The sequence below is a fragment of the Rhinoraja longicauda genome, chromosome 24 (genome assembly GCF_053455715.1).
Source record: "Rhinoraja longicauda isolate Sanriku21f chromosome 24, sRhiLon1.1, whole genome shotgun sequence".
In the NCBI taxonomy this organism is placed as follows: domain Eukaryota; kingdom Metazoa; phylum Chordata; class Chondrichthyes; order Rajiformes; family Arhynchobatidae; genus Rhinoraja; species Rhinoraja longicauda.
Window position 1 is genome coordinate 20449633 of NC_135976.1, and position 26654 is coordinate 20476286.

Below are 26654 nucleotides of genomic sequence, written 5' to 3' on the forward strand. Positions count from 1 at the left end.
AGATACGAAAGGAAGGTGAGAGACAGGTTTAAGAGCTGCACCTTGTGAAGCCAGATGGGGAAAATTGGCAAGTGGTAACCTAAAATTGGAAAATTGAATGTTTATATCGTTAGGTTGTGAGCTATCCAGGTGGAATCCCTTCATTTTGTGTATGGCCTCACTCTGACAATGGAGGAGGCCTAGGACAGAAAGGTAAGTGTGGGAATGGGGAGTTAAAATGATTAGCAGATGGGAGATCTAGTGGGCTTTGGCAGACCAAATGTTACTGTTCATTGAAACAGTCAATGAGTCTATGCCTGGTCTTCCCAATGTACAGGAGGCTGCACCAGGAAAACTGGATGTAGTAACTGAGGTTAGAGGATGTGAACCTCTTTCTCACCTGGAAGGAATGCTAGGGTCACTGGATAGAGGCGAGGGTGAAGGTACGGGGACAGGTGATTCATCTCCTGCAGAACCACATAATGTGCACTGACTTCTCTCCTATCTCTCTCCCCACAGGCTCCCGCCCAGTCACAGGAACTGCAGACAGGCCTCACAAGACTGAATGACTTCCCCTCACCTCCTTCCTTCTCCACATCCACTCTTCCACCTCCCTTTGCCACTGCTCCTCTCTCACTTCCCTTCCGCTCCCCTTTCCCATTTATCTCTTTCCCTTCCTTCTCCTTCCCTGCACACCTCTCCTCACTTCTCCTCTCTCACTCTCTACTCTATGTCAGCAGGAAAACCGGGCGGGTGAGAGGAGTCATGGCAGCCAGAGGTGGGGAGGTGAGGGGTGGATAGGAAGGAGATAGAGGAAAGTGAAAAAGGATAAGAGGGAATGAATGCAGAGGGTTCAGAGTGGAAATGTGCAGAGGTGTCAGGAATTAGAAGAGAGATGGAGGGGATGGAAGGAAGATGGATTGCATGGAGAAGGACAGATGAATGAGGGATGAACAAAGGGACAGAGAATGGTGGACAGACAGAGAGCTGGAGGTGTAAAGATTTGAGTGAGAATGGCTGGGTGGGGCTGTGGATTGGGAGTGCATGGGAAAGGAGGCTGCCTGATAGGGAGGGAGGGAGAGAATGTTGATTGGGAGTGGCAGGTGACAGTGAAGCCAGGAGGAGGGAGAAGGACAGAGGTCGGAGTGAGAGAGTCTGGGAAGGAGAGGAGGGTTTGAGGTGGTGAGGTTTAGTGTCTGTGAGTGGAGCACACGAGACCGAGAGGGGAGAGCACCGTGGGCACAGAATCAGAAGAGAGCCTGTGCCCAACCAATGATCCCAAGAAACAATGGACCATTCCTGGAACCAAAGACAGCTGCAAAGGTTTCCAATTGTTCTGTGATGAAATTGCCAGTTTGTCTGTAACGACCAGATATTCCCTCCCCCCACTCCCTCCCCCCCCCCCACAAATAAAGGAGAGGCCATTTTAAACTGAGGTGAGAAGGAACTTTTTCACCCAGAGAGTTGTGAATTTGTGGAATTCTCTGCCACAGAAGGCAGTGGAAGCAAATTCACTGGATGAATTTAAAAGAGAGTTAGATAGAGCTCCAGGGGCTAGTGGAATCAAGGGATATGGGGAGAAGGCAGGCACGGGTTACTGATTGTGGATGATCAGCCACGATCACAATGAATGGCGGTGCTGGCTTGAAGGGCCAAATGGCCTCCTCCTGCACCTATTTTCTATGTTTCTATGTTTCAATGAAGGCCAACATGCCATTAGCGTTCTTCACTGCCTGCTCTACCTACATGTTTACTTTCAGTGACCTGTGTACAAGGACACCTAGGTCTCTTTGCACTTCCCTTTTTCCTAATCTAACACCATTGAGATAATAATCTGCCTCCTTGTTCTTGCCGCCAAAATGGATAACCTCACATTTATCTACATTATACTGCATCTGCCATGCATCTGCCCATTCACTCACCCTGCCCAAGTCACCCTACAATCTCCTAGCATCCTCTTCGCGGTTCACACTGCCACCTAGCTTTGTGTCATCTACAAATTTGCTAGTATTACTTTTAATTCCATCATCTAAATCATTAATTTAGATGTTGCGGCCCCAGCACCGAGCCTTGCGGCACTCCACTCACCACTGCCTGCCATTCTGAAAGTGACCCGTTAATCCCAACTCTTTGTTTCCTGTTTGCCAACCAATTTTCTATCCATGTCAATACCCTACCCCCAATACCATCTACTCTAATTTTGCCCACTAAGCTCCTGTGTGGGACCTTATCAAAGGCTTTCTGAAAGTCCAGGTACACAACATCCACTGGCTCTTCTTCATCCATTTTACTTGTCACATCCTCAAAAAAATCCAGAATATTAGTCAAGCAGGATTTCCCGTTCATAAATCCATGCTGACTTGGACCAACTTTCAAACACATGGTGGGAGCTAGTTACGGCACTCTTTAACTAGACTGAGCCAGTAGTTAAAATGATTTCCACAATGGAACACAAACAGAACAGAAGTTCTACAGAAGCTCTGGTTAATAAGATAAAAGAGATTTTAAATAAAGGACAGGTCTAAAAACTGATGTGCCACAACGCTGGGAACTATATTCTGCTCTCTGTACATTTGCCTTTGCTCGATCTGTTGCACTTCAAACTGAAGTTATTGTCTGTGTATGGACTACCTAATCTGTTTAGTAGCATGCAAAATAAAGCTTTACACTGTACCTCAGCACACATGACAATAATAAACCCAAACATAAAATGATACCAAAGAATATTAGGCCCACGGTTTGTAAAACGTTTCACAGTTGATCAAGTCATTGACAAAGAATGGGGAAGCAGAATAAAAGAGCAAAAAAAACAGCAAATGTTTACAAACATCTGTAGATCTGCAGTGTGGCAATGATTGACTAATGTTGATATGGAACCATCACGACCGAGACAGGAGAAACTATATTTTAATTTAGGTTGGAGATGCAGAGTGCAACAGGCCCCTCAGCCCACCAAGTCCATGCCGACCATCGATCACCCATTCACACTAAATGGCACTTGTTACATGTAAATACCAAGGAAGGGGATGGAAAATGTGGGAAGGGATGAATGAAAGGGAGTTGTGAAGGCAGTGGTCTCCGCAGCAGATGGAAAGGGGTGGGGATGGGAAGATGTGACTGGTGGTGGGATCACATTGAAAGTGGCGGAAATGTCGGAGATTTATGCAACTGCCAATCAAATCCCACCTCACCTGTACCCTATCACTTGCCAAACTTTGTCCTGCCCCCACCTCTCTTCCAGCTGTCTACATCTCTGCCCTACCCCCCCCCCCCCCCCGCCCCCCTCCCCAATTCACCATTACAATCAATCTGAAGAAATGTGTTGACCTGAAATATCACCTGTCCAGAAATGCATCCTGGCCCTTTGCCACGTTGCAATTTGTGTCTTTTTTAATAAACCAGATTCAGCAGTTCCTTGGGTCTCCAAGAAGATAGGCCCTTCGGCCCAACTCGTCCTTCCTAACTTAGCTGTTACCATTTGCTAAAATTTGACTTATCCCTAAAGCTGTTACCATTTCCGCCACCTCCAACGGGATCCCAGTACTGGCCACATCTTCCCATCTCCACCACTTTCTGCTTTCTGTAGAGACCGTTCCCTCCGAAACTCCCTGGTCCACTTGTCCCTTCCCACCCAAACCACCCCCTCCCCAGGTACTTTTCCCTGCAACCACAGGAGATGCAACACCTGTCCCTTTACCTCCCCCTCAACTCCATGCAAGGACCCAAACCGTCTTTCCAGGTGAGGCAGAATTTCACCTGCACCACCTCGAACCTCATCTATTGTATCCGCTGTTCTAGATGTCAACTTCTCTCCATCGGCGAGACCCAGAGCAGGCTCGGTGATCGTTTCGCTCAACACCTCCGCTCAGTCCGTCTCAACCAACCTGATCTCCCGGTGGGCTCAGCACTTCAACACCCCCTCCCATTCCTAATCTGACCTTTCTGTCCTGGGCCTCCTCCATTGTCAGAGTGAGGCCCAGTGCAAATTGGAGGAACAGCACCTCATATTTCGCCTGGGCATTTTAACCCCCAGCGGTATGAACATTGACTTCTCTAACTCCAGCTAGTCCCTGCTTCTCCTTTCTAACACCTCCCCCTTCCCATGTTCTCCAACTAGTCTTCCTGTCTCCGACCACATCCTATCTTTATCCCGCCCCCTCCCCTGACATCAGTCTGAAGAAGGGTCTCGACCCAAAACATCAAGCATTCCTTCCCTCCCGGGATGCTTCCTGACTCGCTGAGTTACTCCAGCATTTTGGTTTTACCTTAGATTCATCAATGTGTTCCCAATCCCCACAATAGATGTGTCCACAATAAGAGAAGGGGACAAAAGGTTAGGGTGAGGAATAAGAGAGATCTGAGGAAAAGACTGTTGCTCCCAGAGGGTTGTTGGTGACTGGACCACACCGCATGATAGGGTGGCGGAGGCAGAGTCTCACGCACCGTTTACGGAGCACTTGACTGACCAAGGCAGACGGCCGCGGAACAAGTTTTGCAAATGGATAGTCAGCATGCACATGGTGTGTCGAAAAGGTCTTCTGTGCTGTCGGACCGCTGCCCCGGACTAATTAGTGGTCCCCGGGCTGGGGTGGAGGATGGACGTCTCCTGGCTCACAGTGCAGGGACTTTCCAGTGGCGCCCGGTGATCCAATGCCTGAGGTCCCAGGAAATTGGACAGTATCATACAAGGTGGAAAGGATCTCTATCGTCTCCTCCTGGCTCTGTACCTGTAGGGAAAGCAGAGAGAGTTCACAGCGAAGGGAAGTTGAGCTCTGGACAAACTCATCTGTGTAAAGAGGAGGAGGTGTGGCACAGTGACCGGGTGTGTGGGAACAGTATACCCCAGTAACTGGGTGTATGCCCATTTTTAACCCTGTGCCTTGCCTACCCTACGATAGTGAGAATGGTCCATTGGATCGAGGGTTCAGTCCCACTGATCCCCTCTCTCACGGCTCAGTTTGTGTCCCGTTACCTTCTCGTTTCCCTCCGGAGGCTGCCGTTTGGCAGGACGATTCTGTGGTTGCTCGACCTGTGCGTAGATAGTCTCTATGGGCCCTGGGTCTGTGGGGCAGAGGGAGAGGTATGAGGCCATGCTCGCAATACGCAGCAACTCCTTCACACTCCAGTCACACCAAGACCCTTCCTTATCACCCCTCTCTCCCTCCCTCCAAGCCCGCTGCACCAACTGTCTGCCCCTTCCACCCTCCCAGCTTCCATCTCCTTTCCCACACTCTCTGTCAGATCTTTGCCCCCTTTCCTGTCATCCCCGGCCCCTCTCACCCTGACTCCAGCTTCTTTCCCACCTCCAGTCCAGACCTGTGACCTCTCAGAGTGGGTGTGTGAGACACATTCCTGTAACCTGAACCCCACCTATCTCCAACCTCAACCCCTGGGCTAGTTCCCATCCTGGTCCAGAGAGTGAATATCTGAGACAATTTCCTGTATCTTGAACACCACCCCCCCCCCCTCCCCCTCCGCCACCCCGCCCTACCCCCTCCCCTGGGCTGGGACACCTTGACGCTATGGCCACGGGGGTGAGACACTTGCCTGCTGGCACATCCCCTCCTGCTGCATTGCCCCTCCAGGCTCCATGTGTTGAATGGTAGTTCATCCCGATCATAATAACGGCAATAATGGCAATCAATATTAACACAATGACAATGACAATGACAATGATCCATACAGATGACAACGCTCCAAAACCTAAATGGAGAGGAAAAAAGATTCCGTGATTGCTCATTCGTCATTCTCCGAGTGACACAGGATCAACGGATCCACTCCATCCCACCTCAAGATGGGGAAAAGTCCCTGCACCCTAACACCCTGCCTCAGCTTCCCCAACCACCCCTCACTTCCCTCCCCGATATCCCTCCCCATTCCAAACTCTGTCTTATTCCACCCCTCTGAACCGATATCCCTCAATAGCCCATCTCCTCCTCATTCTCCAATGCTGACATACATATATACACATACAATCAAAACCAGAGGAGCCAGCGCTGTCCTCGCAGCTGCGGCTTGCCTGTAGTCTGTTTGTCTTTTGTGTTTTCTGTTGTTTGTGTCTTAATTGTAGTTTAAATATGATGTAGTATTTGTGGTTGTGTGTTATGTGGGTGGGAACTGTAAAAGTGTCTCTCCTGAACGGAGACGTGACCTTTGTTTTCTGTGTCGTGTCTCCGTTCCCTCTGCAGCCTACCATCGGCCATGCACCTGGAGCTGGCGGCCTCCGGCTGGGACCACCTGAGCTCTGGTTCGCAGAGCCCGCGGCCCGGACTCACCACCTGCGGCGCTGGCTGCCTTCGGATGCTGCGGGAGCGGCTGCGACTCGTCTCCGGAGGCTTCGGCGCTGGGCCGCCTGGACGTTGGAAGCCCGCAGGCCCCTGGGTGGGCGCCGACATCGGGAGCTCCGGCAGCAGCAGCGACAGCGTCTTCACCCGCTCCGAATCATGGGGCTTGGGTCGGCCCGCCGTGGACCTTTCACCGCCTGGCGCGGCGCTTCAAAGTCGGGAGCCCCGACTGCCCTGACGTGGCAACTCCAACAGCCTGACCACGGAAGAAGACGGCAGGGGAAGAGAAAAATACATTCTGGCCTTCCATCACAGCGAGGAGGTGACTGGAAGAGACTCACTGTGATGGATGTTTCTTTCGTTTGGTGTTGGTTTATGATTTTATGTGTTATTTCATTTTTATTGCGTATTCTTATTGGTCTTATTGTTGAACTGCGGGTAATTTTTCATTTCACTGCACATTTATTTGTATGTGACAAATAAATTGACTATTGACTATTGACTCCCAGGGCACTGGTCAGATTTTGAATGAAGCTCCCTTGACACTGCCCTGGATCTGGTCTCCCAAACTGTGGAAGGATATTCATGCATTCGGGGCAAAGGTTCAACAGAATGATTCTTGTGATGGTGGGCACGTCCCACGAGGAGAGATGAAGCAGACTTGGCCTGAACCCTGTAGAATTTAGCAGAAGAATGAGGTGATTGCTTTGAGGTCTTTAAATTTAACAGGGCTTGGCAGGCTCGACCAGGAAGAATATTGTCCCTGGCTGGTGTCTCTGGAACCACGGGTCCCCAGCTCAGGTTAGAGACATTTTCTCACCCAGAGGGGTAAATGTTTGTAATTCTCTGCCCCAGAAGATGTGGAGACTTGAGCGCTGAGGAAGGGTCTGAAGAAGGATCTCAACCCGAAACGTCCCCCATTCATTCTCTCCTGAGATGCTGCCTGACCTGCTGAGTTACTCCAGCATTTTGTGAAATGAGCGCTGAGGATAGTCAATGCTACTCCAAACCTGTCGACTTCCATGGTTATCTGAACTATACTTCTTCCCACCCTGCCTAAATCAGTCTGAAGAAGGATCCCAACCAGAACTTCACCTATCCATGTTCTCCAGGGATGTTGGCTCATTCGCTGAGTTACTGCAGCACTTTGCCTTTATTTTAGTCAATGCAGACTTTGATAGAATTTTAGATATTTCAGGGATTACGGTGTGGGTGCAGCGAACTGGCAATGGAGAAAAATACCTGCCCTGGCCTAGTTGAATGGGGAGCAGGGGCAGGAAGGGTTCTCTTTATTATGTCCGTCAGGACAGCTTGGTTAAATTGGTCATTAGAGTTTCATGATCCCAAGCAGGGTGTGGGGAGTAAGTGTCCTGCGTTGTGCTGGGGCTGGAACTGAGAGAAGTTGGAGAGAGTGAGTTTCAGTCTGCCCCGCTTTACTTGTGGAAAAGTGGAGAGGAAGAACTTTCTCCATGTCAAAGAAGAACATAGACTCATAGAGCACTGAAACAGGCCCTTTGGCCCGGCTTGCCCATGCCAATCAAGGTGCCCCATCTACATTAGTGGTGCTGGCTCGAGGGGCCAAATGGCCTAATCCTGCACCTATTGTCTATTAGTCCCACCTTTCCGTGTTTGGCCCATATTACTCTCAACCTATCCTATCCCTGTACCTGTCCAAATGTCATTAGAATGTTGTTATCGATTCTGCCTCACCTACTTCCTTTGGCAGTTCATGCCATATACCCACCACCCTCAGAGTGAAAATTGCCTCTCAGATTCCTATTAAATCTTTCCCCTCTCCCCCCCACCCCCACCACCCTCACCTTAAACCTATGCCCTCTGGTTCTTGATTCCGTTACTCTGAGTAATAGACTGTGCATCTACCCTATCTTTTCCCTTGCTGATCTTATACATCTCTATAAGATCACCTCTCATCCTCCTGTGCTCCAAGCCATACAAACCTTGCCTGCCCAAACTTACCCTACAGCTTAGGCCTCAAGTCCTGGCAACATTCTCGTAAATCTTCTCTGCACTCTTTCCAGCTCAACAACATCTTTCCAATGGTTGGGTGACCAAAGCTAAATACAATACTCCAGCTGTGGCTTCACCAGCGCCTAGTACAGCTGTAACATAACATATCAACCTCTGTATTGTGAAAAGCTAGATTGCTTTCAACTGTACCTTTAAGGACGGGGATCACTCCAATCCTCAACACAAACAAGTGTCGGTGGATAAATCAAGGAAATTTCTTAGCTCATTTAACTTGGTGAATGTGTTCAGACCGCTACCTGGTGCAGGTAGGGCTCATTCCGCTAAGCACTCGGATTCTGTGCACTAGCACTTTAACAACCGGCTATTGGAGGGTGAATGATTTCAGGATTTAATCCTTCGGTTCTGGGCTGATGGGAGAAAGAACCAGGAAGAAGGCTGTGGTGGGACATGGACGAGACTTGCACCCATCTCTTCGGTCAGGAGTAAATGATGGGTCGAGCAAGAGGCAGAAATCCCAAACTGAGTGCCTCAAAATGGACATGCTCAACTGAGGACCATGTGTACTGAAATATCTGGTACTTGCCCTGAAGCAGACTTGCCCTGAAGCAGATATAAAAAGAGAAGCAGGGTACGTTGAAAGGCCTTCAGCTCGAAGAGCCCCATGCTGTGGTACCAGTTGGTCACTTTGGACCCACCCCCTGTCTTTGCTACCAAGATCCAGAAATGCTGATTTTTCTTTCCAGGGCAAGAAAAGCACTGCGACTCAGCTGCCGTTCTGAATCTCCTGATTGAGGAGGGCGGTCAGTTACAGGTGTGCGTCCATACCCAGGTGGCGACTCTCTGCCTTGGGACCCTGTACACTGAGCATCCTCCCAGATCCCATGCACTGGTGATGAATTTCTTCCTCCAGGTGTGCTGCCTTTGGGACAAAACGCACTTCCAGAACGCAAGTGACAACTGCATTGTTCTGTGGGAATTGCCTGTCTTTCACTTGAATCTTTCCAGAGACTGGGGCATGGTCACCTCCAGTCAGAGTGACTGAGCAGGAAACGATGAAATGGAGGAGTGAGCTGAACAAGTCTTGTTGCTAATGTTTTTGGGATCCACATCGTTGTACGTAGTGAGGGGTGGTTGTGCGGTGTGTTCCCTATTGAGCACAGCTTATTTGTTTGGGATTGCTCATTGGACTACAGCTCTGAAACCCTCATTGGGAGCCGGTCTGACGCAATGTGCTCTGTCTCTCCGAAATACCTTCCATACTGCTCCTCACCACAGGGAGGTTTTCCCTGCACAGCTCCCACTCCAGTTCTTCATCATTGTCTGCCGTCTAGAAAAACTAGGGTGGCACAGTGGCTTAGTTGGTAGAGCTGCTGCCTCACAACGACAGAGACCCAGGTCCGATTCTGAGCTTGGGTGGTGTCTGTGTGTGGTTTGCATGTTCTCCCAGTGACCACATGAGTTTCCTCTAGGTGCCCCACATCCCAAAGATATGTGGATTTGTAGGTTAATTGGTCTATGTAAATTGCCCCCAGTGTGTAGGGAGTCAATGGGAAAGGTGGGATAACATAGAACTAGTGAGAATAGGTGATCAATGTTTGTTACAAACTTGGTCGGTTGAACGGCTTGTTTCCATGTTGTATCTCAAAACTAAAAACTAAACTAAACTGTGATAGTCATTCTGCATGGTGGGTGTCAGTGAGGACCCCTGTCTGCAAGTGGGACCAATGGTGTAGAGTGTGGCGGAGAACAGTCCTATTCAACAGGATTAAATTCTCCTATGGTCCTCCCGCACTCTTGTCTATCTACAGCCTGGACAAGTACATATTCCATGAACACACAGAGTACAACAGGTTACAGCCTGTTTGTGTGTATAAGGGTTCTGTCTTCAAGGTTTGGCTGTGCTTTGCCCCTTGCTCCTGCAGCATAGATGACCAGGTTCATTGGAGTCATTCACGGACCAGTCATCACCACAAAGCTGGAATGCATTCAGGACACAGGAACCACTTTAATTAAGCTTCAGTGGTTGCTAAAATAAAATGGAAATAAAAGGTTTGGGCACAGAACAAAATAACCTCAGACATATCCTTCCAAGGCACAGGTTAGATGTGGACTAGTGCTTCTATGCCATAATCCCACATACTCCCAGGTCATGGATTAGGTAAAGAGTGAAGTTCCCTCCACACTGTCCCATCAGGCACCTCCAATATACTGTTCCAATGAACAGAGTAATACGGTCCTCCCAATAACCTGAATCCTCACTCTGACACTCACCAGATGTGGTCTGTTTACAGACGTCCTTTAGCTGGATCTCTGCCGTGTTCTTACTGGCCGGGTTCCTGGCCTCACACCTGTACACAACGTCCCCGACCTCTGCTGTGTGATGGACCTCTACCGTCTCTCCATGTCCTCGGAGGTGATGGGTGCTGTCGTTTCCCAGAGCTTCTTCTCCCTTCCACCACTTGAAGCTGGTGGGGTCACCGGAGGTCACGGAGCAGGTCAGGGTGAAGTTGCAGATCTCCGTGATGTTCTGAGGCCTGATCTTTGTTCCTGACACGGGCTCTGAGGTTGTAGCAGAGAGAAGACGAGTAAAGGAGATACTTGTAAACCCTTCGATACCCAACAACCCATCTCCAACAGCAACGAGTGAACTTTAAGCTGATTCCAGTCATTTCCACCCACCAGTTTATCCCTTCTCTCCTCCTTCAGTTCAGCCAGTTGTTGCCTGAGGAAGTCCACACATGTGCTTCCTGACCACTACCCGCACTCATTTACAAACTCTTCACCGTGTCCTGTTTATGGCTCTGTACCTCAGCAATTCTCTCAATTTCTGTCCTTTTATCACTCCTGTGAGAGGTCCCGATGTTCCTGAAACACCTGAGAGAGCTAGATAGAGCTCTTAAGGATAGAGGAGTCAGGGGGTATGGGGAGAAGGCAGGAACGGGGTAATGATTGAGAATGATCAGCCATGATCACATTGAATAGCGGTGCTGGCTCGAAGGGCCGAATGGCCTCCTCCTGCACCTATTGTCTATTGTTTATTGAGTGTGACCCTGCCCAGACCGGCCCTGAACCTGGCTGATAGTGGCAGCCCTGGGATTGTGATTGGCACAGACCCAGACTGGTATAGCGTGCCGTGTTCCAGAGTGAATCCGGCAGCATGCAGATCCTGGGTCACACACTCTCTCCCTCACAGAGATTCTATCAGCTCATAGATCAGGTGGATACAGTGTGTATAGAAAATTAATCTAGGGACAGAGACAGAAAACAAAAGTGAAAAATTATGTCAGGGATTGGAAAGGTAATTCTTCAAGAACAGTAGTTGGATCACTGTGTGTTCTTAAATATGTTAATGGTTAATGGTTCATTTTAACATATTAATATGTTAATATTAAATATATTAATATATTAATATATCTTCGGTATATAGGTGACAATTTACAAATGAAGAAGGGTGAAGCCGAGATGCTGCCTGACCCGCTGAATTACTCCAGCATTTTGTGTCTACCCTGGAGGTGGTGTTGTTCCCCTGCTCCGATGAGAGCATGTGCACAGTTCATTAAACACAGGCACAAAGTTCCAAAGCATAGAAAGCATCATGAATCTTCAGAAATCACTAGTTTGTCCACAGCTGGAGAGCTGTGTCAGCTCAAGGCATTGCATGTAGGAAAGGATGTGAGAGTGCAAGGGAGATGTACCAAAGAATTTTAGGGATGGAGGGCTTCAGTGCTCTGGGTGGTCCAGAGAAGCCATGGTCATTCCCCGTCGACCCGAGCAGGATGAGGGAACCTGATGGACGTTTTTAACGTGATGATCGGTATGGGCAGAGGGGACTGAGAGAAACGGCCCCCAGTGGCGAAGGCCAAGAAACAGAGACAGGATGAGTGGGATCGTGGACAAGGGGTAGAGCTTCAGATTAAGGGGCTGTCCATTTCAGATGGAGAAATGGAGAAATTCCTTCTCTCTGAAGGTTGGAAATCAGTGGAATTCTCCCTCGGAGAGCTGTGGAGGCCAAGTCGGTAAAAATATTTAAGGCCAAGACGGATAGAGTTTTGTTCTGGAGGGAAGGCGGGAATGTGTGCAATGGATTCAGATTCCGAATCTGATTCAGAACAAAGATGGGCCCGGCGTGGGGGGTGGGGGAGGGTGGGGCACTGAGAACAAAGAGGGACCATCGGGGCTCGGTTGAATACTTTGTCAACGCCCTATAAGTGGCGACTCTTTGCAAACGTGTGTATTGTATGCAAAACAAAAAATATCACTGTATTAAGTGCATGTGACAAGAAAGCATCAACCATTCAATCAATCAATCGTCAGATTCAGATTAGTTTACCAACATCTGGACAAGGTGCAATGGAATTCCTTGCTTACATGACGTGGAGTGCACAGTACGCGTAGTAACAATAAGAGAATAATAAATACGACTAGCACAATACAGTGGATTGGTGCAAGAAAACCCCCCAAATAACACAATAACAGGCAGGAATGTGGAGCCGAAGCCAAGGTCAGACCAGCGCTGATCTCAGTGAGTGGGGAGCAGGCTTGAAGGGCCAAATAGCCTCTTCCTGCTCCTATTGCATGTTCTGACGTTCTCCTCCCCACCATGGGAACTGGTTAACCCCGGGATGATGGAGAGAAGATTTCCCAGCCAGACTCCAGCCAGACGCTGCAGGCTAAGATTATTGTGAACGTTGTATTATTATAAGAGTGAAATAGGAACAATATTTTGTTGGGTGTGAGTGTGTTGTTGTGCACGTGTACTGCCTCACTCATTGGAATACTGTAATGTGTCGAATAAATACGCAGGGTGTCGCTCAGCAAAGCACAGCATGAAGGCTGAGGAATTAATACGTTGCTGATCTCAGATCCCGGTCTTGAGAATGAACAGTGGGGAATGTGGGGAAACAGACGGAACAACTGGGATCCCTGAATATGACAGACCAGGTCTTTGACCTGTGGATACAGTGGGATCTGTTTAACTAGGTCTCAGAGATACAGACTGTTCGGCCCATCTAAACTATCCCCTCCCACCCCACCCATTCCTCCCTCGCCATGTGCTCAGCTCCTCCAGCTTCGAAGCCACGAGTTTCCCCGTTGATGGTTCGTTCCTTGACGGCCCCTGACCCAGTCTCCGGGGATGTGGCGGTCTGTCCCCCAGCCTGGCACTGCCCCAGTCCCACGACACTGGGACCGTGACCCCCACTCTGGACACTGGCAGTCAGTGGGGTTCAGTAAACTGGGGAACACACAGGATCTGCCCTCACCAATTAATTCAGGGGGTTCAGGAACCGGTGAAACCTGGGACCTCCGCGGCAGTCTCACTCACCGTACACCTCCAGTCGGACTCTTGCATGAGTTTCACCTGTTGAACTTGTTTCAACAGTCACCACATATTCACCAGTGTCCTCTCTCCGTAGATCACGGATTTCCAGACTGAAGTTCCCGCTGTGAAGAGTTACCCGTCCCGTGTAATTGCTGTTTTTGTATTCAATGTTCCTATTCGAGTACTTCGCTATCTTGAATGTGAATGATGTCCGCCTCCACACAACTTCTTCAACGTCCGACTGTGCGACTGTGTTCCCAGCAGGTAAGAAGACCGAGTGTCCCCGAGCTCCGGTCACGGTGCCAGCGGCGGCCCCAGTCCCAGCTGAGGAGACAAGAGAGGCAGTCAGCAGGAGAGCTCAGTGACTGGAGGAGGAATCGGAGCTGGGAGAATCACAGAGCACAGGAGCAGGCCATGCGGCCCATCGTCTGGCACCGTGAGATACCCCGTGAGATACCCGGCCCGCAGTTCCTACACGGACGGAACAGGGTGAAGATTCTGTTGGTAAACGTGCTCCTGAAAGCACCCTTCACTTTTTTTTTACAGCCGACCGAGTCCACCATCCATCATCACTCGCTCACATGAGTTCTTAGTTTAGTTTAGAGACACAGCGCGGAAACAGGCCCTTTCGGACCACCGGGTCCGCGCCGACCAGCGATCCCCGCACATTAACACTATCCTACACCCACCAGGGACAATTTTTACATTTACCAAGTCAATTAACCTACAAACCTGTACATGTGGGAGGAAACCGAAGATCTCGGAGGAAACCGAAGATATCGGAGAAAACACACGCAGAAACGTACAAACGTACGAACGTACAAACTCCGTACAGACAGAACCCGTAGTCGGGATCGAACCCGGTCTCCGGTGCTGCATTCGCTGTAAGGCAGCAACTCTACCACTGCGCCACCAGTGCCGCTCCAGTTGTATATTATCTCACTTGCTCATCCAACCCCAGAACATTAGGAGCAATTTTACAGAGGCCAATAAACATACAAATCTGCACACCTTTGGGATGTGTGAGGACAGCACCCTTCACTTTGAGACAGGAATGCATCAAGGATGCCCCATGTCCTGCCTTTGCCGGGAGCAATTGGGTTGTGTCATCAGTGAGAAAGGTTGTCATGTTTGGTTCTGCATGGGCCATGCATAGGTGTCATTCTGCCATGAAATGCTGTTGATGCATTCCTCCTGTTGGCCTGTGAAATATGTGTTTGCCCGCAGTTATTCTGCTCCATGTATTCCTCAATGCTCAAATGTGAGAAATGTTGCAGGATCCAAGCAAGTAAGTGAGAAGTCAAGTATATGCCAGGGTAAAGATAAAGCCGCACCCACCTCCTCTAATTAGACTCTGTGGGGAAAGCCTGCCAACAAACTGGCAGCAACTGGAGGTGACAGTTACCATTAAGCTATGATTTGGATTTGGGGATTGAAGACTTTGTGGCTAAGTTTGTGGATGATACAAAAATAGGTGGAGGGGCAGGTAGTGTAGAGAAAGCCAGGACTCTGCAGAAAGGCTTGGATAGGTAGGGAGGGTGGGCAGAGAAGTGGCAGTTGGAATATAGTGGAGCAAAGTGTGGAGTCATGCATTTTGGTAGTAGGAATAAAGACGTAGACTATTTTTTAAATGGGGAGAGAATCCAGAAATCGGAGGTGCAAAGGGACTTGAGGGTGCTGGTGCAGGATTCCCAAAAAGTTAATCTACAAGTCGAATCGATAGTGAAGAAATCAAACGCAATGCGAGCATTTCTTTCAAGAGGGGTTGAATACAAAAATATGGGTGGACTTCTGAGGCTCTACAAGGCGTTGATCCGGCTGCATTTGGAATATTGTGAATTGAATATAATTGAATTGAACACTTTGTTGTCACACGTGACATGTTAGTGAAATTCTTTGCTTGCATACCGAAGATATGCAAATAGTCGCCCATAAAGGCAGCTTACAAAGTTACAAAGTACTCCCGCGCCAGGTCCCCCTTGTTCTTCCCCCCCACCCCTCCTCACGGCGGGTTCTGCATCATCCATTGTACTTCCCCCTCCATCATAGCGGTCCCCTCATGCCAGGTCGTCCTTTGTTAATTCCCTCGGCAGTGGCGTCCTCACTTCCACGTGTCTATCCTCGTAGGTTGGTTGGCGCCATCATTGACCGCTGCACCGACCTTTCCACTATCGCCACCGCGCCGCCACCGCGCCGCCTCCGTGGCATTGACCTAAGTCCCAACCGCGGGTCTGCCAACCCAGGCACCATAGTCCATGGGGCTTCGTCGACACGCGAGGCTCCATCTCTGACTTGCAAGACTCCGGCCCATGAGGTTCTGATCTGCGAGTCACAGGCTCCAACCCATGAGACTCTACCTCTGACCCGCAAGGCTCCACCTTTGACCCGCCAGGCTCTGGCCCACGCTCTGGCCAGCACAGCTCCAGCCCACTTGGCCCGCGAGGGTCTGACTCCGGCTTCCCAGCGGCACTTCCAGAAGGCGTCTGCCGCATCAGCACCTCCGGAACCATATCTGAGGAAGGATGTGCTGGCTCTGGAGAGGGTCCAAAGGAGGTTTACAAGACAGATCCCAGGAATGAATAGGTTAACATATGATGAGCGTTTGATGGCACTGGGCCTATACTCACTGAAGATTAGAAGAATGAGGGGGAACCTCATTGAAATGTACAGAATAGCAATATGCTTGGATAGAATTGATGTGGAGAGGATGTTGCCACTAGTGGAAGAGTCCAGGACTAGAGGTCATACTCAGAATTAAAATACTTTCTTTCAGGAAGAAGAAAAGGAGGAATTTCTTTAGTCGATGGGTGGTGATTCTGTGGAATTTGTTGACACAGAAGGCTGTGGAGGCCAAGTCAGTGGATATATTTAAGGCAGCGATGGTTAGATTCTTGATTAGTATGGGTGTCAGAGGTTATGGGGAGAATGGGGTTTGGAGGTAGAGATAGATTGAATGGCGGAGTAGACCTGATGTGCTGAATGGCCTAATTCTGCTCTGATCGCTTGTGATCTTTTGATCTTGTGATTGTTGTCAGGATTCCTCCATGTGCTGGTCATAAATCAACTGGTGACGTCCATTTCTGGTTTCATTGGTCACTAGAGTGCCACTAACATCTTTTGCAGATGACATACAGAAGAAGTGATGGATTTTTCTGAGGCAAGTGCGGTCAACTGTGATGCTGAACCCAGGCAGCTACTCACTGCCTTTGAAACCTCGCATTCAGATTAGTTTATGTCAGATACATCAGGGGCAATGAAGTTTGAAGTTTGCAGGAAGCTAACAGAGTAAACAATAAAGGGAATAACGACAAACCAAATACAATAATGCAAATCCGCAGAATTGTGCAAAGATTTTTGTGTAAACTGAAGACGTACAAAACTATTAAAATGCAATAACAATATAACCAATTGAGGTAGAATTAGGTATAATAGTACATGACAGCACCTCAGGGAAGTGGGTGTGAAGGTTCAGGAAATTGAGGGCCATGGGGAAGAAGCCTTTCTTAAGTCTGCAAAGATATTTCCACGTAAACGCCGCATGAAAGGTCTGTCAGGATATGATAAGCTAACTCGGGTCAAGCACTCCATCAAATGGTGGCAGGAAGTGGTTAGGTGATCAGAACTGATGAACAGAAATATGTGAAGCATAAAATGGTGCTGAACTCCAGACATGTATACAGAGAGAGGGAGACCGTGAGGGAGAGAGAGGGAGAAAAGGAGGAAGAGGGTGAGAGAGAGGGGGCAACATCGGGAAAGACAGTCAGTCCCACAGAGATGATAGAGGTGTTGAGGAACCAACAAACATGGTTAAAGAGACAAAGATATAGAATGTCTAAGGATTGAGCGAGATACAGAGATGGAATCATAATAAGTGCGATCAAGAGACCTAGAGAGGGACAGAGGAAAAAGAGTGAAAGAATGGAAGAGACAAAGAGGAAGTAAGCAATTTACATGCAAGGGTGTGAACCAGCAAACGGAGGATGTGACCATGATCAATGGCCTCTGCGAGCACTGTAAATCTCACATCGCTCACACATATTTCACCATTCTATAACCAGAGTCAAACTATAAAACTTGACATTACCCAAACATCTGGCAAATAGGGAGGCCCAGAACAGGCAGAGAACACTTCTCAAGGAGAACTCCCACATCTTAAAGCTTGAATGAATAGCGTTCGAAGGCCCGGTAGCTTCTGAATAAGGAAGTAAAGGGACAGGAACTGATCTCACCATGAGCTTGGGAAGCACGCATTGCTGCCCTGCGCAAACGAAGAACATGCGCAGCTAACGGACTTGTTTATTCAATCTCTTGATATTGAAAAATATAAAGCAAGTAGGAAAGAACTGAAGTAGGTGATTAGAACTGACATGAGTTGGGTTAAAGAATATTGTAATGCTTTTTATATGTACATTAAATTAACAAGGTAACCAGGAAGAAGATAGGACCACTCAAGAATAAAGAAGGAAATGTGTGCTTCGAGTCAGAGGATGTAGGTGAAGCACTAAACCAGTACTTTGCCTATGTATTCATAAACGAGAAGGATATGGAACACAGTGAGAATAGTGTGGAGAATACTAACAAGCAAGGGCAGTTTGAGCCAAGAAGGAGGTGGTGTTCCGATTCTTGAAGAGCATTAAGATGGATAGATTCCCATAATTAGATGGGATCTATCCCATGTAATTTTTAAAAAAGCAAGAGAGGAGATTGCATGGACCTTGACAAAGCTTTTTGCAACCTTTAGCCACAGAGGTCAGGACAGTAGCCAATGCTGTTCCTTGGTCTAAGGAAGGAGGTGGAGACAATCCAGGGAATTATAGGCTCAGCCTCACATCAGTGGTGAGGAATCTATTGGAGAGGATATTTCAGGATTGGATTTAGCCCATGGAAGGGAATTGGTTTTTAGAGAAAGTCAGCATGGCTTTGTCATGTTGCAGCTTCATATGACTTTGGATAGGTTGCATTTGGAGTATGCAGTTCTCGCTCCAATGCAAGAAAGATGTGGGGGCTTGGAAATAGTGCAGAAGAGGTGTGCCAGAATGATGTCTGGATTAGGTGATATGAGCTATAAGGAGAGGTTGGACAAACTTGAATTGTTTTCTCCGAAATGTCAGAGGTTGAGGAGTGATCTGATAGAATTATATAAGACTAGACAGGGTCCATATCTCCCCCACGGGCGCTCCTGCGGGCGCGGCAACCCCCGATTGATGCAAACCTCTCCTGCAACCCTCCCCCAAATGAAAATTCATGGAGACGTTGCCAGCCGAGTAGTGTCTCCCGCGGCCGTGGATGGGCGAGGGGAGACAGGGAAGGGGAGAGGCAGCCACTCACCTCGGTACCATTCGGCCAGCGATGCGGCCAGAGCGAGCCGTGGAGCCGAATCCTCTCCTGCAGCGGTCGGCGGCGACGGCCATCTTGTTTGACGCACTGCCGCCATGCTTCACCATGGACGGGAGGTTGAAGGTCAGGCGCGGGGCACACCAGGACTGGCGACGGTCCTCCCGGCGGGGGGGGGGGAGAGCACATTTATTAAAGTTTCAGCTCGCTGTCTCAGCAGCCCCCCTCACTGGCCGCCACTTCCGTCATTCGGGCGGCTCCCATGTGACGTCGAACGGGGCTTGCGGGCAGCGCAGGTGGAAAAAGGAGGGGGTGCCCCCCCCTCATTGGCCGCCACTCCCGTCACTCGGGCAGCTCCCATTGTGACGTCAAACGTGATGACGGCCAGTGGAAATGGAAAAGTGATTTTTTTTTACTTTAAAAAGGAGATCTTTAAAGTTTAAAAAGTGAAAAACTTTTTAAAAATAACAACTATTTGAACCACAAAACAATGGTGATTAAGGTGGTGCTAAAATTGTCATGCTATCATGTACCGTTTTGGCTAATATATATATATATACGAGAGTTTTAGTAATATAAAGATTATAAGAGGCATATATAGGGTAGACAGTTAGAACCTTTTTTTCAAAGCTGGCGTTGTCATTGACTAAAATTTCATAGCTTTAAACTGAGAAGGTCAAAGTTTAAAGGAGATGTGCATGACTATTTTGTTACACAGAGGGTGGTGAGTGTCAGGTATATGCTGGCAGAAATAGTGGTGGATGCATACACAATTACAGGATTTAAGAGGCTTTTAGATAGTCACTTGGATATGCATGGATTGGGGGGATATCTATCATGTGCAGGCAGATGGAATTAGTTGATCTTGGTTGCATGCTAGGTACAGATACTATGGGCCGAAGGGGCTATTCTTATGCTGTGCCTTTTTTTGTATCTTTTCTGCTTTTTCCACACACACTATTTTTCATCTTATTAAACTTGCAGCATTCAACTCCCAAATCAACCAATTCTAACATTGTTATCAAACATACTGACAACGGTGGTTCTTTTGTGGTCCTGTGAACTGATCACTATGGTGCAGAAGCCTGGATTCAGCTCTCCGATACATTCTGATATCTCCTCTGGAACACTACCATTCCACAGTCACAGAGCTCTCTTCAGAACCTCTTCCCTCCACAGCTTCCAATCTTGGTGTCATAGCCTGCACAGCCTATTTCTACTTTGCTTCGAAGATCCATAGCTGGACTCCGCTGGCAGGCCCATTGTTTCAACCTGTTCTTGCACTGCTAAACTTACTTCTTCCCACCTTGACTCAATCCTTTCTCCGCTGTCAAGTGCCTTCTAATTGAACCATTCCATTCATTTTCTCCAGATCAAAATTGTAGCAATGAATGTGCACATTCACAGGCCAAAACAGGCAAGTCTTTTTGTGAGATATACATGAGAACACAGAAGAAAATAGCCTCTCAAGCCTACCCTGCAAATCATTACATTCATGACTGATCTAATATAGGACTCAACTCCTATTCTGTCATTTCTCAATAAAGTTCAATTCCCTGATCTTTCAATCATCTGTCTCCAATTTGAATACTTTAAATGATCTAGCCTCCTTAACTCTCTGAGGTAGAGATTCAAGCAATCCTCTGTGAAGAAATTTCTATGCACATGTTTTAATTGACCAGGCCAAAGCTTCAAGTTCCTCGGAGTAAATATCATCAGTAACTTGTCCTGGACCAGCCATATCGAAGCAATGGACAAGAAAGCACACCAATGCCTCGACTGCCTTAGAAGGCTAAGGTTTGGCATGTCCCCAACAACTTTCACCAAATTCTACAGATGCGCTGTAGAAAGCATTTTATCGGGATGCATCACAGCATGGTTTGGGAACAGCTCCATGCAAGAATGCAAGAAATTGCAGAGAATTGTGGATGCAGCCCAGACCATCACACAAACCAACTTCCCTTCCATTGACTCAATGTACACGTCACGCTGACTCGGCAATGTCAGCAGCATAATCAAGGATGAGTCTCACCCCGGGTACTCCCTGTTCTCCCCTCCCCCATCAGGCAAGATGTACAGATATTTAAACGCACACCTCCAGATTCAGGGAGAGTTTCTTCCCAGCAACTGAACCATTCTTATCAGGCAATTAAACCATGCTATCATCAACTGGAGAGCAGCCCTGAGCCACTACATTGGAGAACCTCAGACTATATTTAATCGGATTTTACTGCACTTTATTTAGCTCTACACATTATTCCCTATATCATGTATGTATCTGTACATTGTGGATGGCTTGATTGTAGTTACGTATTGTATTTCTGCTGACTGGTTAGCACTCAACAAAATCTTTTCACTCTACCTCGGTACATATGACAATAAACTAAAACGAACTATCTAATTAACCAGCCCATTCCCTTGTGACTATGTCTCCTCATTCAAGACTCTCCACATCCAACAATAACCTCTCCCTCAATGTCTGCAAGATGAAGGTGCTAATTGTCGACTTCAGGAAGCATGCTGCCCAAACCTTTTTGGTGCACAGGTCCAAAGATATCTGAAGGTGGCAGCATGCAGATATAAAATGGTGGACTGCAGACAGAATGCTTCCCTTCTTTAACTGGGACAGGAAGCTCTGAGGGCTTGTACAGCTTTATAAAACCTTTTTAAAAAAGACATAAAGTGCTGGAGTAGCTCAGCGTATAAGGCAGCATCCCTGGAGGACAAAGACATTTCTGGTTGCGACCCTTCTTTAAACTGATTTTAGAGGTCGGGGAAGAAAGCTAGGAGGAGCAAGATGAGGCATGGCAGGTAATAGGTACAGGCAAGGGGGAGGGGAGTAGTGGTAGGCAGATGGTTGGACAAAGGCCAGAGATTTAAAAAAAGGTGTGAGGCAAAAGGATTAAAGAGTTTCAAATTGTGAAGTCAGAGGAAGGAATGTAGATGGAGGGAAAAGGGAGGGAATAAATAGGTGCAAGTCGAAGTGGGGCACTGGGCGGGAGGAAAGAACAGGGGTGTGTGTGGTGGAAAGAGGAGGGGGGTGGGGGTTGATAGATGTTACCTAAACTTGGAAAATATTATGTTTATACCATTTACTAATGAAAGAGGACATCTCCGATGTTCTAAAATGGGAAACCTCACCTTGGGAGCAAATGCGGCGCACTCTTTAGTAAACGTATATTTTTTGGAAACATAGTTTCACCCCAGCTGTCATATTTGGATCCCTCCCGTGTCTCCTCTGTGTCCTGTAGTTCTGCTCTCGCTCCCCCCCATCCTCCGCTTTCACTTCAATTCAAACACATTTCTGTCACCTTCAATGTGATCCCACCCGCATTCACGTCTGCCTATCTCCACCCCTTTCTGTCTTCAGCAGAGACTGCTTCCTTTGCAACTCCTTTGTTCACATCCCTTCGCACCTAAACCACCCTCTCCCCAGGTACGTTCTCTGCAGCGGCAGGACATGCAATACCTGTACCTACAACTTCATGCTCCATCCAGAGACCCCTTCAGTCTTCTCCATTTAAACCAACTGACCGAAAATGGCTGCAGTTTTCTCCAGCATTCTCAAGAATCCATTGCTGAAATTAATCACTCTGCATCATCAGACATGTTCTATCACTTCAGTAATGAATTTACCTTTTACCAACTTCTCATTTTGCTGTCATAATGCAAAATGAACTCACCACATTATAGTAATTTAACATCTAGCCCAGCTAGATGTTAGGATAAGAAAGGGATAAGGGTGTTCTAGATATCATGGTCCAGAATTTGGAGATGACTGAGTTTAATATCAAGATTTAATAGCAAGGTCTTGAAAGGTAAACTGTGAGTAGCTATCCGCAGGTAATGGGAACAGGAGTCTTTCTAAAGTGATGAAGGTTTGGAGTGAATGATCCGATGAAGTGCAAGGACAGCAAGACTGTGGATGTCAAGGGAAAGCAAGGCCTGGATAAAACAATTAAAGCAAAGCATCTGGGACTAACGAGGTGAAAACAGTGGAAATCCTTCGGGAAAATTAAAAGTGTAGGGGGGTACATGGAAAAGAGATTAGGAAATCAAAGATATTACAGGTGGAGAAGTAAAATTTCAAAGCCCATTTAAATTACATTTAAGGGCAAGAGGGTAACTAAGAGGGACCAAATGGATAAAGGGTCTAGGCGAGCGAGGCCTTTACAAATAGTTTTCATTTATATTCATATAGAGTAGATAATTTTATTTGGAGAATTCAGAGAGGGAGACAGTGATATTCTAGAACTTATTATAGGTCAGCCCTGTGTAGGGACAATCTAATTAGTGAAATATGTCCCCACAAAATTGACAAATCACTACTGAAATGTTTTGAAATACTGAATAAAATTTGAATTAATTTTTTTTTAAAGCTAATAAATCAGCAATTAATGTTTTTCAACCCGGTTTCTTGATGAATGTGCAGATGATGCAGGTTCACATTACTGAAAAATCACAACGCTGACCATTTTCTAGGAAAGCAAGCCCCTACTCCGTAATGCAAGGGGTACCTGAGTCATTTAAAATGAAGCAATGTGAGTTGTCTTGGCGGGTTTAAAGGTGGATAAATCCCCAAAGATTGAGGATGCATTTCAGGTCAAATGGGAAGCAAAGTTGGAGTTTGCCCTGCCCAGACAGGGATGTTCAAATCATCGCAGGCCACAGGCAAGTTTCAAGAGACTGGAGGACACCATATGTACCTTTATTGAAAGGGGCAGTAGATATGCCAAGTAATTATATAGGCCAGTTCATCTAATGTCAGTGATTGGGAACATCCAATGGCACCCTTGACAGCAGACACACCGGATCTTTGTTCCTGTTCCTGTGACTTACTCTCTCTCTCCTGTTCATGTGACTTACTATCTCTCTCTCTCTCTCTCTCTCTCTCTCTCTCTCTCTCTCTCTCTCTCTCTCTCTCTCTCTCTCTCTCTCTCTCTCTCTCTCTCTCTTTCTCTCTCTCTCTCTCTCTCTCTCTCTCTCTCTCTCTCTCTCTCTCTCGCTCTCTCTCTCTCTCTCTCTCTCTCTCTCTCTCTCTCTCTTTCTCTCTCTCTCTCTCTCTCTCCCCCTCTCTCCCCCTCTCTCCCCCTCCCCCTCCCCCTCAAACTTAAATTTCATATATTTAGTCTTTTCCAAAAACAGGCAGCCATGATGGTTTGTAGTCCTTGTTGCATCCACCGGGAGGAAATGTATCTCCCCTCTATGACTCTACCTCTCATGATATCACAGTGTTAGTGGCACTCTAGTGACCAATGAAACCAGAAATGGACATCACCAGTTGATTTATGACCAGCACATGGAGGAAACCTGACAACAATCACAAGATCAAAAGATCACAAGCAATCAGAGCAGAATTAGGCCATTCAGCACATCAGGTCTACTCCGCCATTCAATCATGGCTGATCTATCTCCACCTCCAAACCCCATTCTCCCCATAACCTCTGACACCCATACTAATCAAGAATCTAACCATCGCTGCCTTAAATATATCCACTGACTTGGCCACCACAGCCTTCTGTGTCAACGAATTCCACAGATTCACCACCCATCGACTAAAGAAATTCCTCCTTTTCTTCTTCCTGAAAGAAAGTATTTTAATTCTGAGTATGACCTCTAGTCCTGGACTCTTCCACTAGTGGCAACATCCTCTCCACATCAATTCTATCCAAGCATATTGCTATTCTGTACATTTCAATGAGGTTCCCCCTCATTCTTCTAATCTTCAGTGAGTATAGGCCCAGTGCCATCAAACGCTCATCATATGTTAACCTATTCATTCCTGGGATCTGTCTTGTAAACCTCCTTTGGACCCTCTCCAGAGCCAGCACATCCTTCCTCAGATATGGTTCCGGAGGTGCTGCTGCGGCAGACGCCTTCTGGAAGTGCCGCTGGGAAGCCGGAGTCAGACCCTCGCGGGCCAAGTGGGCTGGAGCTGTGCTGGCCAGAACGTGGGCCAGAGCCTGGCGGGTCAAAGGTGGAGCCTTGCGGGTCAGAGGTAGAGTCTCATGGGTTGGAGCCTGTGCCTCGCAGATCAGAACCTCATGGGCCGGAGTCTTGCGGGTCAGAGATGGAGCCTCGCGTGTCGACGAAGCCCCACGGACTATGGTGCCTGGGTTGGCAGAGCCCGCGGTTGGGACTTAGGTCAGTGCCACGGAGGTGGCGCGGTGGCGATACTGGAAAGGTCGGTGCAGCGGTCAATGATGGCGCCGACCAACCTACGAGGATGGACCCGTGGAAGTGAGGACGCCACTGCCGAGGGAATTAACAAAGGACGACCTGGCATGAGGGGACCGCCATGATGGAGGGGGAAGTACAATGGATGATGCAGAACCCGCCGTGAGGAGGGGTGGGGGGGAAGAACAAGGGGGACCTGGCGCGGGAGTACTTTGTAACTTTGTAAGCTGCCTTTATGGGCGACTATTTGCATATGTTCGGTATGCAAGCAAAGAATTTCACTAACATGTCACGTGTGACAACAAAGTGTTCAATTCAATTTAATTCAATTCACAATATTCCAAATGCAGCCGGATCAACGCCTTGTAGAGCCTCAGAAGTCCACCCATATTTTTGTATTCAACCCCTCTTGAAAGAAATGCTCGCATTGCGTTTGATTTCTTCACTGTCGATTCGACTTGTAGATTAACTTTTTGGGAATCCTGCACCAGCACCCTCAAGTCCCTTTGCACCTCCGATTTCTGGATTCTCTCCCCATTTAAAAAATAGTCTATGTCTTTATTCCTACTAACAAAATGCATGACTCCACACTTTGCTCCACTGTATTCCACCTGCCACTCCTCTGCCCACCCTCCCTTCCTATCCAAGCCTTTCTGCAGAGTCCCTGCTTTCTCTACACCACCTGCCCCTCCACCTATTTTTGTATCATCCACAAACTTAGCCACGGTCTTCAATCCCCACATCCAAATCATAGCTTAATAGTAACTGTCACCTCCAGTTGCTGCCAGTTTGTTGGCAGGCTTCCCCCACAGAGTCTAATTAGAGGAGGTGGGTGCGGCTTTATCTTTACCCTGGCGTATACTTGACTTCTCACTTAATTGCTTGGATCCAGCAACATTTCTCACATTTGAGCATTGAGGAATACATGGAGCAGAATAACTGCTGGCAAGCACATGTTTCACAGGCCAACAGGAGGAATGCATCAACAGCATTTCATGGCAGAATGACACCTATGCCTGGCCCATGCAGAACCAAACATGACAACCTTTCCTTCTGATGACACAATCCAATTGCTCCAGGCAAAGGCAGGACATGGGGCATCCTTGATGCATTCCTGTCTCAAAGTGAAGGGTTATTAACAAAATGTTGGAGTAACTCAGCAGGTCAGGCAGCATCTCGGGAGAGAAGGAATGGGTGATGTTTCGGGTCACGTTTCGAGACCCGAAACACATCCCAAGGTGTGCAGATTTGTATGTTCATTGGCCTCTGTAAAATTGCTCCTACTGGAGCGGCACTGGTGGCGCAGTGGTAGAGTTGCTGCCTTACAGCGAATGCAGCACCGGAGACCGGGTTCGATCACGACTACGGGTACTGTCTGTACAGAGTTTGTACGTTCGCCCCGTGACCTGCGTGGTTTTCTCTCGATTCGGTTTCCTCCCACATGTACAGGTTTGTAGGTTAATTGACTTGGTAAATGTAAAAATTGTCCCTGGTGGGTTGTAGGATAGTGTTAATGTGCGGGGATCACTGGTCGGCGCGGACTCGGTGGCCCGAAAGGGCTTGTTTCCGCG

The 26654-nt window shown here is 47.9% G+C and overlaps 1 protein-coding gene across 1 annotated transcript; it reads right to left on the bottom strand.

Moving 5' to 3' along the window:
* Positions 1 to 3628: 3628 nt before the first annotated feature.
* LOC144605302 (CD48 antigen-like) lies at positions 3629 to 17770 on the bottom strand. Its single transcript, XM_078420417.1, has 6 exons — positions 17657 to 17770; positions 13576 to 13896; positions 10524 to 10811; positions 5527 to 5682; positions 4952 to 5040; positions 3629 to 4706 (listed from the first exon to the last, which is right to left on the bottom strand). The coding sequence occupies exons 1-6, from the start codon at positions 17721 to 17723 to the stop codon at positions 4548 to 4550; spliced, it is 1080 nt and encodes a 359-aa protein (XP_078276543.1). The 5' UTR covers positions 17724 to 17770; the 3' UTR covers positions 3629 to 4547.
* Between the last annotated feature and the right edge of the window lie 8884 nt (positions 17771 to 26654).